Source organism: Narcine bancroftii, chromosome 2 (genome assembly GCF_036971445.1).
Source record: "Narcine bancroftii isolate sNarBan1 chromosome 2, sNarBan1.hap1, whole genome shotgun sequence".
Taxonomy (NCBI): Eukaryota; Metazoa; Chordata; class Chondrichthyes; order Torpediniformes; family Narcinidae; genus Narcine; species Narcine bancroftii.
Window position 1 is genome coordinate 255636867 of NC_091470.1, and position 14573 is coordinate 255651439.

Consider the following 14573-nt stretch of genomic DNA (forward strand, 5'->3'; position numbering starts at 1 on the left):
TGCAGCAAAACGGCTAGCACCGTCATGCTCAGCACTGGCACACTTCAGGTGCTCAGCCTGTGCTTATTCACACTACTGACCCACGAATGTAACACCAGATCCAGCTCCAACAGAATCATCAAGTTTGCAGATGGCACGACAGTGGTTGGCCTCATCAGCAACAACCATGAAACTTACTACAGGCAAGAGGCAGAAACTCTTGCAAAATCAGGGAGAGGACCCCTGCCGCCACCCTGCATGCAGAATCTTCCTTCAGCTCCCATCAGAAAAGAGATACAGGAGTATCTATCAGAGCCAGAACCACCAGGCTGCAAAAAGGCTTTTTTTCCCCATGGGCAGTGAGACGGCTGAACAATTGATGAACTGCTCATACAAACCCTCCGTGCCTTAGTTATTATTTAAAAATAATATTTATATGAATTGGGCATATGTACTATTACAGAATTAATGTTATTATTTATCTTTACGATAAAATATATGTATTTCTTTGTAAAGTTACTGGGTGGGTTTGAACAGGGGAAAGACACAAATTACATCATTTTAAAATAGATGCTGAGGCTCCATTAAGTGGAAAATGAAGAAGCTTATCATTGTCTAGTTGAAAGCTGTGAAAAGTGCCATAAACCTTGAGGTGATTGTTCATTGGAAGCCTGTTTGCTCAAAGAGACATTTGACTGCTACTTCAGAGCATTAATCAATTTGATTATTGTTCTCCATTGAAACCTAAGACAATGACGTTGACTCAGAAAGACACCTGGTCAAACAAGGGGCCATTTTGTTTGATGGCTCTGCAGACAAATTGGAGGCATTTTCTTGTAAACTTTTGGAAGAGAAGAACTTCAAACAAAATCAGCAGTGCTGTTATGTGATTACTTCAAGAAAAGATCTTTAATATTGAACCAGATTCATCTGAAGAGAGAAATGCAGTAACCTTCAGTGGAAAAGGTACTGTTGTGTTGTTCTCCCTTTGACAGGGAAGAAATATAGAATCAAGTGACTTTGGAAGAAAATGGCCATTTCGACAGCCTCTTTGTCAAGAGAGGGCAGCTTTGCATATCCTTTTGTAATGGTCACTTCATTTAATCCTTACCTGGGTTGGTGAAATCATCGTGTGTAACACAAGTTCTGAAGTCTCCACTCTAGAAAGGGGAATTTGTGGAAAAATCATTCTAATGAAGAAATATTTCTCTGAGAGCAAATCTACAAGAATTTGTGAGTTTGAGAACTTTTGAACAGCAGTTTAAAGTTTCAATAAATAAGATTTCTGAAACTGAACTTTAAAATAAAATAATCTCTTCAGAATTGTGCTTTTAAGGTGTATTTTGTACTCTTATTCTAAATTCGGTGTGACATTGTTTTCATTTTCTTCATGGGTGTTTGGATTCACAGAGGCATGTGGTTAAATATGAGGGATTGGTATTAAATAGAAAAACCTGACCTGATCATGAGAGGATGAGATGAGAAGCAGGTTGTCAGTGACAATGGTCACTGCAAGCATGATATTTGTAGTGCAGGTGTTAATGATTGGAGCAGTGTGAGATCATTCAAATTTACACAGGTAATTGAAGGAAAATAGAATGAAAGGATGTGGGGCGAGGATTATGATTAGATGAAAGTTAAACAATGTATAGATCGGTTGTGTTGATAGCTTGTTTTATTTCTAAGCAATTATCTTTGGATTTAATTCTGGTACAAGGATGGAGGAACAATTAGGATTAAGGAGTCACTTTATTTTTTTTATAAACCAATGGTGCTGATCAGTAAAAGCTATTTAAATCTCTAGTTTTGAAACAGAAGGCATATCAATGAGTTTGGCTTTCTTGGCCTTTTAAAATGCTCTTAATATCAAATGATTAGATCTCCTTAGTCTGTGAATGAAGCACTTTCTAAGCTCTGGAGAGTACTTACCCACTTGTAAATATGATACTTTTGTTTACAACTGTGCTGAAAAGAACAGATTGAAATTTGGAGTAAAGCATAAAAATCTTCATACATTGTTGATTGAATAAAAGCAAGGCTGGAGAAACTCAGCAGGTCAAACACTACATTATGTAGCAAAGATAAAGATACATAACCAACATTTCGGGCTTGAGCACATCATCAAGGTGTGAGCAAAATGTAGTTAGGTGTCCGAACAAGATGGGGGGGAGGAGCACAGGTCCACAGGCAGGGAGTAACAGGTGGATAAGGGAGGTAGGACGCACCAGCAAGCAACGGAAGGGAGTAAAGGCTTGGTGAATGGAGAGGGAAGGGGTGGATAGCTGGAGAAAAGAAGACAGAGGGAATGAGAATGGAGGGAGAATGGGGAGTAAGCTAGCGGAAACTGGAGAAGTTGAAATTAATGCCATCAGTTTGGAGATTCAAGTGTTGCTCCTCCAATTTATTAGATGGCCAGTTATGTCAGCATGAGTGGGGCGCTGAAATGAAATGTTTGCCCATTGGGATATCCCTATCACTGATGTGGACAGAGCGAAGGTGCTTAGTGAAACCATCTTCCAGTCTGCGTCCAGTCTCTCCAATTCAGAGAGGGCCTCATTGGGAGCATCTTTCTCTGCAATCCAAAAGTTTATTTTCTTTCTCTTTTTCTTTCGTTTCTTTCCTTTTGTATATTGTTTCTTTAAGAGGATGGAAGGGTGGGGCTTCTTGGGTGGGGTGAAAACCATCAAGTATGTAATCAATTTTTTTTGATACCTAACAATTATAGCTACTGTATGTATGGAATTTTAAATAAAATATTTAAAAATAGTAACTAAAAGAAAAAAGGCTCCTTAAACTATAAAAATCCACATTTAACTTTCCAAGCTCAGTAACATGAACTCTAAAACTTATATTTGATTATGATAACATTCTCCAAACCAAAAATAGATTCAGCACATACTCGTTATTTCAATGCTGTCCAAATTTTCCTGCGATCTTAAAATAAACTAACCACACAAACCTATTTTCCAACAATCAAATAATAAACTACATACATCATATCACTTACAGTATTAATAAATAAATAATCAAAATGGGCAAAAGGTCAACATTAATAAAAGTTAGATTAATAGAATCTATTTAAATCTTTAACATCAAAGAAAACCAAAATGAACTAAATACCCAAAATAAAAGCACGTAATTATTAAATCAATTAACCCTTCAATTAACACTAGAAAAGAGCAGTCAGACTTCCTCTTAAACAGAAAAAAAACCCTTCAAAGTGATAACAACAGGCGCAACTATTAGTTCATTTCACACTTGAAATCGAGATGGAGTCAGCCGAAACTTTATGAGTATCATCCACTGAATTCAAAATGTTCTTATGGCCATCTTCCAAGGTAATCCACAGACAGGTTGGATACAACAAAGCAGGTCTAAATCCTTTCTTGTATAACTCAGTCATACATCTCTATATTCTTTCTGCATCTCCATATCTTCAATGATTCTAATTTGTTGATCTTGATAGTCCAAATTTCTGTTCCTATGAGCTTCCATGAATCATGCAATCCTTCTCTTAATAGTAATGAAAACGAAGGATTACTGAACATGAACGATGTTCTGAAGTTGGCTTGAGTTCAGGCTTAGTAGTAAAAAAACTCTCTTCCAACACTTCCATAAGTAAATTGGAGAAGTTAGTTAACTTGACTTTCTCAGTATCTTCCTTTAAGACCAAGATCCAAACGTTTTGGCATCTGCTCCTGCTCTCCAAATCAACCAGCTTTGAGGTTAACTTGGAGTTGCTGGCAGACAGTATGTCACATTGAGTTTCTAGTTTATCTTTATGGTCGTTAATGGACACCAAACCAACCTTCGCAGTTTCCAAATGATTCTCAATTGCTGAAATTGATTGTAGGACTTTTTCAAGTTTAGGATCAATCTCTTGTTGACTCTCTTTCACTGCTGCAGTTATTTCTTGTGTTATCTCCCATGCTTGCTTTTTCAACATGTCTGAAACAAAGTCTGCAGTCAGGTGCTGTCTCCTTTTTTACCATTTTTAGCAGCTTAAACTATAAAAATCCACATTTAACTTTCCAAGCTCAGTAACATGAACTCTAAAACTTATATTTGATTATGATAACTGTATTTGTCATCATTTTCAAAAGGAATGAAGTTAAATATTGAAGGGATCAAGGTTAAGCCACTTTTTGTTTAAGATTAAAGATGATTATGTAGGAAATGTGTAAAATTGAACGGAGCACTTAACTCTGCCTTCTACAACCAGCCTGTCCCAAAGTCCTGATTTGCTACTTTCTGCAGCCTTCCATGGTCCTTAGCACTCAAGTTTCCAAATTAGTCCATGATATGACCAGTCAGTATACTTTCTGCAGTTTTATGATGACATTCTAAGTCTCTTTAGAGTCCACCGTCCAGGCCAGAAAGCATAAAAAACTTTTGTGGGCTGGCAGAATTGGGGTAGTGCTTTTTTGGCTTTTAAATCGTAAACCTTAGTGCAGTTGAAGCTCAATAATCAAACGGCTATTTATGTAGGAGCTTGCAGAATCATAATTTATGGTTATATTTTGTTTTCTAGGCAGTGCAGAAGAAGTAAGCAAAATGGAAAAATTGATGCTGGACTATGTATCCATGGACCAAGAACTTGAGCAATTCATACAAGTGGTAGAAGATGTCACAAATCAGGTAAGGTATCAAGATGGCGTTACTCTTGGAAGTAGCTCTGCTAAATGGATTACTTTTTTTCATTTATCCACCTAGGTGGGAAAATCTTTTTCTATTTTTATTTGTTTATTCTAAGCCAGAAATTCGCCTGCATTGACCGTGATTGCTCCAACACAGTTAATTTTGGAATCACCCATGGAGCTATCAAACATACCAATTAAGTGTTTATTGATCTCAACATGCTTTATAGAATCCTGTTTTATGTAAATTGCCTTAAAAACACAGAAATGCTGGAGGAACTCAGCTGGTCTATTCATTATAAATAAGGGATGATGTTTTGGGCCTGAGACCATCTTCAAGGAAAAATCAGAAATGGCAGAAGCAAGATATATCGGAAAGTCTCAGAATTCAAACAATGGGGGAGGAATCCAGACCAACAAAAGGAGTTGATTGGATGTGATAGGGGACTAGGTAGAATTTATTATGTCTGTGAAAAGGAGACGGGGAATGGAGAGACAACGGGAGAAGGAATGGATTGGGGGAGGTGGTTTTAACAAAAACCAGAGAAGTCAATAATAATGCCATCCGGTTGGAGGGTGCCCAGTTAGAAGGTCCCAAGGGGACGATTGATGGGGAGGGAGGAGTGGTCAAGGGAGTCACGGAGTGAGTGGTCTCTGCCGAAGGCAGAATGGGGAATAGGTGTCTAGTGGTGGGATCATGTAGTAAGTGGCGGAAATGAAGGTGCAGGATATGTTGGATGTGGAGACAGAAGGGTGGTAGTTGAAGACAAGAGGAATCCTGTCCTTGTGTGGACAGAGGAGACCAGGGAAATTATGGTTAATGGAGGATATGTGGGTGAGTGCTGAGTTGATGCTGGAAGAGGGACAGCCACATTGTTTGAAGAAGAAGGACATCTCTGATGATCTGGCATGGAAGTCCTCATCCTGGATGCATTTGCAATGGAGGTGGAGGAATTAAGGTCCCAGGGGGTCAATTGGTGGGGAGGGAGAAGTGGACAAGGGAGTCACAGAGGGAGCCTGCTATGTTACTTGCCATGAAGTAAAGGTCTGTACTTTTTAAAAATGAATTAATGTGAAATTATTGGGATATGATGAGATTTGTAAATTTGAGTTGTATCTTTGTATATTTATATATTTGCTATATTCATTATACATTGGAATTATTGAGTTCTTGACTTGCTTTCTGCTTTAGCTTATAATAATGGACTATAGAATTACCATTGCAAAATGTTTTTTTTTTAACCAGTGATTAATAACAATACATTCCCATTCTTGACCTACTAAATGAGAGATGCTTCAAAACTGGACAAGCTTTCACTCATAAGAGGAATGCCCTTCTACGTGTTAATTACTGCTAATGTTGACAACAATTGATTTCCGATTTGACACTTAATGTGTATGTAAGTAGTTGTGGGCAAAATAGCTTTCAAAAAATCCTACAAATTAAATTCCATCGTCCTTTGGAACATTTTAATACAAAACGAGAGTAATCATAATTTTGACCTCAACTGAAAATAATGGAAATGCTCAGCAGATCAGGTAGTATATTTGCACAGAGAAGAAGTGAAGAGCACACATACAATTTTTAAAAAAGAATGTGTTTTTTAACATTTTTTTTCATTTGAAGAAATGACTGCCAACTCCCAGTGCATCAGCTCTTGAGTTACAATTCTATATTCTATGGAAGACTATAGTTTAAGTGAAAAGCCTTTACACTGAAGCCTTTACTTTGAAGAAATTCATAGATAGTGGATATGCATTTGAATATCAGAAAGATATCCATTCTTGCCTTTGCATTGGGACTGTTGCTCAATGGAATTAGTGAATATGCAAAAAAATGAGACATTATTGAGATCTTCATTCAGTAGTACCAGGAATATTTACATTTGAATAATCCACTCTGGTTTATATCTAGACAGTGACATGGATGATATTTTTTTGTGTGGTTGTAAAAGATTTCTAAGTAGTATACCACCTCAAACTATTCTGTTCAATACTGATATCCTTATTTAGATCATTGCTCTCAAAGAAAATTTTAATAAAAATTTGCATGTTTTTTTCTGATTTTGTCACTTCTTGTTTGAATTTGTTTTATATTATCATAAAACAAAATCAGCATACTGATAAATGTGATAGTTATACTTATCATATGTTTCTATCAAAAGAGAATAAGAAAATAATTAAATACTGTTCTCTCCCCATTATTTATATTTGGTACTTGTGTAATAGGGCCAGAGATTTATTTTAACTGAGTATGTCAAATACAGTTTTGAATTGCTGTGAAGTTTAAAAAAAAAGTTTGTTTGAATGGAAACTTTCATATTTATCTGCAATTTCTTTCTGATCAGTAATTTATATAATTAGGAGTATATGGGGAGGGAGAAATCTTATGATCTTCAAACCAATATTTGTGGTGGTCTTTGCAAGAACAATCATAACTACTGAACAGGTTGCATATTTGCATAATTGTATGATTAACACATGGTCATCACATGGCAGCAGGTTGAGCCATTACACCACTTGATTGCAGATGGATTCTTTTAAATTTCCTTCCACAACGTCAGCCAGACTTTCATGTGAAAGGAAAAGTAAAGGTTTTTTTTACTTTTTTTTTTAAACAGTGCTCTGGGCTGCCCTATTAACTTTAAATTTTGAATAATTTCAAGTTAACTGGGGAATTGTATGTTCAAAGTGTACATCTCATGTTGTGTTGCGATCTTTACTAGTTTGCACATTCAAGTGATTTTTAATGTAATATTAAATAGTATTATTGTGATATCTTAAGGTTAGTTATTTAGTTGAAAGAACTTTCTCAAATCATTTGTCAGATGTTTCAAAAGAGTACATCTGATGATATTGCATTAAACTGAGGTTGTGAAGGGATAATATTTCTTCACCCTGTGAAGGACTAGATGAGGGGACAACATCACGAAGGTGCATGTAAAGAAATACTGGTAATACTTAGAAGGTCAGGCAGCATCTGTGTATGACTATATGAGCATTGAATTGTTTATTATTGTAAGTGTGCCCAGATACAGAGAAAAACTGTTTTGTGTGCTATCTAGACAAGTCAACCTGTACTGAAATGCAACAGGTCGTGCAAAATTTTAAATAATGAAGAAAATAATGTTAGTGTTACAGCGGTGCCTAGGAAGGATAGATTAGAGGGCACATCCACGGAGGCTATTTGGGTGGAACTGAGGAGTAGGAAAGGAGAGGTTACACTTGTAGGGGTGTATTATAGACCACCCGGAGGGGACCGAGACCTAGAGGAGCAAATCTGTAGGGAGATAGTAGATATTTGTGATAAGCACAGGGTTGTAATTATGGGAGATTTTAATTTTCCACATATAGATTGGGAAACACATTCTGTGAAAGGACTGGATGGGTTAGAGTTTGTGAAATGTGTGCAAGATAGTTTTTTACAACAATATGTAGAGGTGCCGACCAGAGAAGGAGCAGTGTTAGATCTACTGTTGGCAAATGGGATGGGTCAAGTGACGGAGGTTAGTGTTGGCGAGCACTTCGGGTCCAGTGATCATAATGCCATCAGCTTCAATGTCATTATGGAAAGAGAGAAGTCAGGGCCAAGGGTTGAGGTTTTTGATTGGGGAAAAGCTAGATTTGAGGAGATGCGAAAGGACTTGCAGGGTGTGCATTGGGACAATTTGTTTTATGGGCAGGATGTAGTAGAGAGATGGAAGTCTTTTAAAGATCAGATTTTGAGAGTGCAAAAGCTTTATGTTCCTGTTAGGTTAAAAGGAGGGGCAAAAGGTTTGAGAGAGCCGTGGTTTTCAAGGAATATTGGAAACTTGGTTCGAAGAAAAAGGGAGGCGTACATGGAGTTAAGGAGTTGTTTGAAAGATACATTGAATGTAAAAGGAATCTTAAGAGAGGAATTAGGAAAGCTAAAAGAAGGTACGAGGAAACTATGGCAAGCAAGGTGAAAACTAATCCAAAAGAGTTCTACAAATATGTTAATGGTAAGAGGAAAGCTAGAGACAAAATTGGTCCCTTAGAAAATCAGAGCGGAAAACTGTGTGTGGAGCCTAGAGAAATGGGGGAGATATTGAACAGTTTCTTTTCTTCGGTATTCACTAAGGAGAAGGATATTGGGAGATGTGAGATAAAAAAAGCAAATTGGGTAAATATGGGGAATATAGAGATTACAAAAGGTGTAGTTTTAAGGCTTTTGAAGAATATAAAGGTGGATAAGTCTCCGGGACCAGACGGGATCTTCCCCAGGACATTGAGAGAAGTGAAGGAGGAAATAGCAGAGGCTCTGGCGGTAATTTTCCAAATGTCATTAGATATGGGGATAGTGCCGGAGGATTGGCGCATTGCGCATGTGGTTCCGTTATTTAAAAAGGGTTCAAGGAGGAAGCCTGGCAACTATCGGCCTGTAAGTTTGACGTCTGTGGTAGGTAAATTAATGGAGAAAATTCTTAGAGATAGTACTTATAAACATCTGGATAGACAGGGTCTGATCAGGAGCACTCAACATGGATTTGTGGGAGGAAGGTCATGTTTGACCAATCTGATTGAATTTTTTGAAGAGGTGACTAGGAATGTGGATGAGGGTAGCGCAGTGGATGTTGTCTATATGGACTTCAGTAAGGCCTTCGATAAGGTACCACATGGAAGGTTAGTTAGGAAGGTGCAGTCTTTAGGTATAAATTTTGAGATAGTCAAATGGATTGAACATTGGCTGAAAGGGAGAGGCCAGAGAGTGGTAGTGGATAATTGTCTGTCAGGTTGGAGGCCGGTGACCAGTGGTGTGCCTCAAGGATCTGTATTGGGCCCATTGTTGTTCGTTATTTACATTAATGATCTAGATGATGGGGTGGTGAATTGGATTAGTAAATATGCAGACGATACTAAGATAGGTGGAATAGTGGATAATGAAGAAGGTTTTCAAGGATTGCAGAGGGATTTGGGCTGCTTAGAAAAGTGGGCTGAAAAATGGCAGATGGAATTTAATGCTGATAAGTGTGAGGAGCTTCATTTTGGTAAGAAGAATCAGAATAGGACATACGTGGTAAATGGGAGAGCATTGATGAATACAGAAGAGCAGAAAGATTTAGGAGTAACGGTACATCGTTCCCTGAAGGTAGAAACTCACATGAATAGGGTGGTGAAGAAGGCTTTTAGTATGCTGGCCTTTATCAATCATTGCATGGAATATAGGAGTTGGGAGGTGATGTTGAGATTGTATAAGATGTTGGTGCGGCCTAATTTGGAGTTCTGTGTGCAGTTCTGGTCACCTAATTATAGGAAGGATATAAACAGAGTGGAGAGAGTGCAGAGAAGGTTTACCAGAATGTTACCTGGGTTTAAGCATCTAGAGTATAGGGAGAGATTGGACAGATTAGGTCTTTATTCTTTGGAGCGTAGAAGGTTGAGAGGGGATTTGATAGAAGTATTTAAGATTATGAAAGGGATAGACAGAGTGGATGTGGATAGACTATTTCCGTTAAGAGGAGGAAAGATTAAAACAAGAGGACATGAGTTAAGAATTAAGGGGCAGAGGTTTAAAGGTAACATGAGGGGGAACTTCTTTACTCAGAGAGTGGTAGCCGTGTGGAATGAGCTTCCGGGAGAAATAGTGGCGGCGGAGTCAATTGTATTATTTAAGAAAAGGTTGGACAGGTATATGGATGAGAAGAAGATGGAGGATTATGGGCATTGTGTAGGGAGGTGGGACTAGAAAGGGGTGTTTGGTTCGGTGCGGACTAGAAGGGCCTAATGGCCTGTTTCCGTGCTGTAATTGTTACGTTATGTTATGTTATGAAAAGTGAAGTTAAAACAGTGCAGGTCCACATTGAAAAAGTTTCTAAGAATGAGAGATTATCTTTGCATATCTTTCAGAAATATGCTTTTCCAGCTCACAGGATTTAGAGCAAGAGAGTGTGAGAGTGAACTGCTTTAAATTGTTGAGTGAAGTCTTGGAGAGTTTTTGCCAGTGAAAGGGAGAGAGTGTGAGATCAGGCCTCTTTAAATAGGTGAGTAAAGTGCTGAGCAGTCTTTTCTAGCGAATGGGATTTGGATTGAGAGAGTGCAAGAGCGGGCTGCTTTAAATAGGTGAGTGGTGTGAATGGTATAAGCGGAGTGGCCATCGTGGGAGTGGACCATAGTTAGAGTGGGACATTGAGACTTTGGCTCAAGAGGCTTCGGCAAGAAGAGGCAGAGACCAAGGTAAGAGGCTGTGAGAGTTTATTATTAATTATTCTTTGACCCTGTATTACTGCCAAAGGAGTGTAGTTAGTGGCAATGGCGATAGTGGAGTGCTTATCGTGTGGGATGTGGGATTTCTAGGAGACTTGCAATCTCCCTGGTAGCTACATCTGCACGAAATGCAGCTCCTTACAGAAAGTGTTAGGGAACTGGAGCTTCAGCTCGATGACCTTTGGCTCATATGGGAGAACAAGGAATTTATAGACAGGAGCTACAAAGGAGGTAGTCACACTGAAGCTACAGGAGGTAGGAAACTGGGTGACTGTCAGTAGAGGGAAAGGAAAGGCAAGAAGGCAGATAGTGCAGGGTGCCCTGTGACTGTTCCCTCAATAATAAGTATACCACTTTGGATACTGTTGAGGGGTGGGGGGGGTCGACCCTGGCACTAAGCCTGGCCCTGTGGCTCAGAAAGGAAGGAGAGAGAAAAGGAGAGTGGTAGTGATAGGGTATTTGATAGTTAGAGGGACAGATATGAGATTCTATAGATATGAAAGAGACACCCAAATGGTTTGTTGCCTTCTAGGTACCAGGGTCAGAGTATAATGGCATTCTGCAAAGGGAGAGTGAGCAGCCAGAAATTGTGGTACATTTGATATCACTGAAATAGGTAGGAAAAGAGATGAGATGAGGTCCTGAAGTGAGAATACAGGGAGCTGGGTAGGAAGCTGAAAGACAGGACCTCAAGGGTAGTAATCTCAGGATCTCTGCCTGTGCCACAAGCCATTGAGGGTAAGGTAAGGATGTTATGGTAGATGAATGCATGGCTGAAGAATTGGTGCAGTGGACAGGATTTCACATTTCTGGATCATTGGGATCTCTTCTGGGGAAAGTAAGATCTGTACAAAAAGGATGAGTTGCACCTTAACTGGAAGGGGAGTGTTTTACTAGTTTGTCAGGGGAATGGGAAAAAGAATAATAGACCAGATGTTGGAAAGGTTAATGTAATGTGTTGAGAAATGTTAAAGAATGATAGGCAATGAAGGAGGCATTAATGCAATCAGTTGGAGGGTTTGAATGTATTTATTTCAATTCTTGAAGTATTAGGAATAAGGAAGATGAACTTAGAGCATGGATCAGTAGATGGAATTACACGATTGTAGCAGTTACAGAGACTTGGTTGTCACAAGGACAGGATTAGGTGATGCAGTTACCTGATTTTATATATTTCAAAAGGGATAGGAAGGGAGGTAAAAGATATGGGGGTGGGGGGGTGAAGAATAGCATTATTAATCAAGGATAATATTACCACTGCAGAAAGGGAGGATATTGTGGAGGAATTGTCTACTGAGTCAGTGTGGGTGAATGTTAGAAGCAGTAAAGGAGCGATCACTCTATTGGGAGTAGTTTATATGCCCACAAATAGCCCTCAGGGCATTGAGGAGCAGAACTATTGTAAGATTGTGGAATGGTGCAAAAATAACAGGCTTGCTGTTACGGGAGACTTTAACTTCCCTAATAATGACTGGACCCTCCTTACTGTAAGAGGGATAGATGAGGCAGAATATGTCAGGGTGTCCAAGAAGGATTCCTGACACAGTATGTGGAACAGTTGACTAGAAGAGAGGTCAATTTGGATCTGGTACTAGGTAATAAAACTGGTCAGGTGACTGACCTCTCGATGGAGCATTGCGGTGACAGTGACAACAACTCCAATTTTTATTTAGCATATCTGTGGATGAGAATAGAAGTAGACAAAATGGTAAAGAGTTTAATTGGGAAAGGGATTTTTACAATGGGATTAGGCAGGAACTGGGGAGAGTAAATTGGGAACAGATGTTATTGGGGAAATCTGGATGGTTGACAAAAGAGGTGAAACAATGTTAAGAAAAAGAAGGAAGTGTACCCAAGGTTGAGGAAGCAAATGACAGGAAGGGTTCATGAGAATTATATGGTAACCAGGAAGAAATTGAAGAAAGGACTCAGAAGATCTCAAAGGGGGCATGAGAAGGCTTTGGCAAGTAGGATAAGGAAAACTCAAAGGCATTCTATGCATTCATAAAGAACAGAAGGATGGTTAGAGTGACAGTTGGGCTGCTTTAGGATAAAGGAGGCAATGTGTTCCTGTAGGCAGAGGAGGTAGGGTAGGTTCTAAATGAATACTTTGCTTCAGGGTTCACCAGAGAGGCCATTGGACAATGTGAGATCAGTATAGAACAAACTTGTGTACTGGAGAAAGTTGAGGTTAAGAAAGAGGACATGCAGCATCTTCTTAGAAACATTAGGATTGACAAGTCGCCAGGACCAGATGAGATAAACCCCAGATCACTAAAGCACACATGTCAAACTCTGGCCCGATATAATTATATTTGGCCGCAAGATCATTTCAAAAATGTATTAGAGGTGGCCTGCTGGTCGCCGCGCCAGTATAGAGCATGCACAGTAATACAACAAATCCCAGAATGCATTGGCATCAGCCCGCTAATCGCCCCCACCTCCTCTGTTTACGTTGCAGGGTCTCACCGTGGACTCTGGTTTTGGGGCCTGGCCGGTGTCAGGGGAAGCCAAGGCCGCTTCCCAGCGCCCGGAACCGGAGGCCTCGGGCTTGACCTCGCCAGGACTGTTGCCCACTCCCCCTCCCTGCTGCAGGCCGACCCGCGACTCACGGTGACGGGGTCACTGATCCCCCGAGATGCCGCCCTGCATCGAGAGCCGATGCCCCCGCACTGTCGTTGTCCAACCCGATCGCCCGCAAACCCCGCCCTCCCGCACACAGGCCTAAGTAAGTATTATGAACTTTAATCTCAGGATAAAATGATCTTCCAATAGTTTCATGTCACAGTGATAAATATATTCCTGGTTAAAAATGGTCCTGCACCTGGATACAAGCTCATTAGGCATAAAACTTGAAAAGTGTGTAAATCAAAGGATATCTGTACCAATGGAAAAAGGGCATGACAAATAACCCTGCTAGAGTTCATGCCCACAATCAGTCACCCATTTGATTGTTTCAGGAATCATGTTATTCTCCCACATTCTCAATAGCCCTCAGATTTTACTATTCGACAGCACACTAGCAACATTTGACAAATCCTCTATAGAGAAATATTATTTATTGAATATTTTATTTCTCATTTGTTAATGCTTCTGGAAAGAGTTTATCCAAAACTATTATTAAACATTTATTTTAATAAGAAAAAGTTTAACATTACATATGTTGAAAGAAGAGAAAACATGCAGATGTTGTTGAAAATTTTCAATAAATATTTAGTTCGGCCCGGAACTTAGTCCAAGTTTTTAATTTTGGCCCTCCGTGAATTTGAGTTTGACACCCCTGCACTAAAGGAAACCAAGGAAAGAGATTCCTAGGGTGTTGGCAATGATCTTTGTATCCTCCCTGGCCACAGGAGAAGAACTGGAGGATTGTAAAATTGCAATTGTAATACACTTGTTTAAAAAAAATGTAATAGGGAAAACCCTGGGAATTGTAGACCAATGAGACTCGCATTAGTGGTGTGCAAATGATTGGGGTGGATTCTTGGGAACAGGATTTATGAGCATTTGGAGAGGCATAGTCAGCTCAGGAATAGTCAGCATGGCTTTGTGAAGGGAGGGTTGTGCCTCATGAACCTAATTGAGTTTTTGGAGGAAGTAACAAAAGAAATTGATAAAGATAAAGCAGTAGATGTGTAAATGTATTTTAGTAAGGTATTTGACAAGGACCCCCATGGTCGACTCATTCAGAAATTCATGAGGCATGGAATCCAATTGAACATTGGCTTTGTG

At 39.4% G+C, this 14573-nt stretch overlaps 1 protein-coding gene across 3 annotated transcripts in view; it reads left to right on the top strand.

The window, feature by feature from the left end:
- Positions 1 to 14573, top strand: part of nsmce2 (NSE2 (MMS21) homolog, SMC5-SMC6 complex SUMO ligase) — a 172462-nt gene that overhangs the window by 28878 nt on the left and 129011 nt on the right. For all 3 annotated transcript variants that reach the window (XM_069920913.1, XM_069920912.1, XM_069920914.1), the window contains exon 3: positions 4515 to 4617. In XM_069920913.1, the coding sequence (XP_069777014.1) occupies positions 4515 to 4617 (103 nt within the window). The remainder of the gene's footprint in view (positions 1 to 4514; positions 4618 to 14573) is intronic.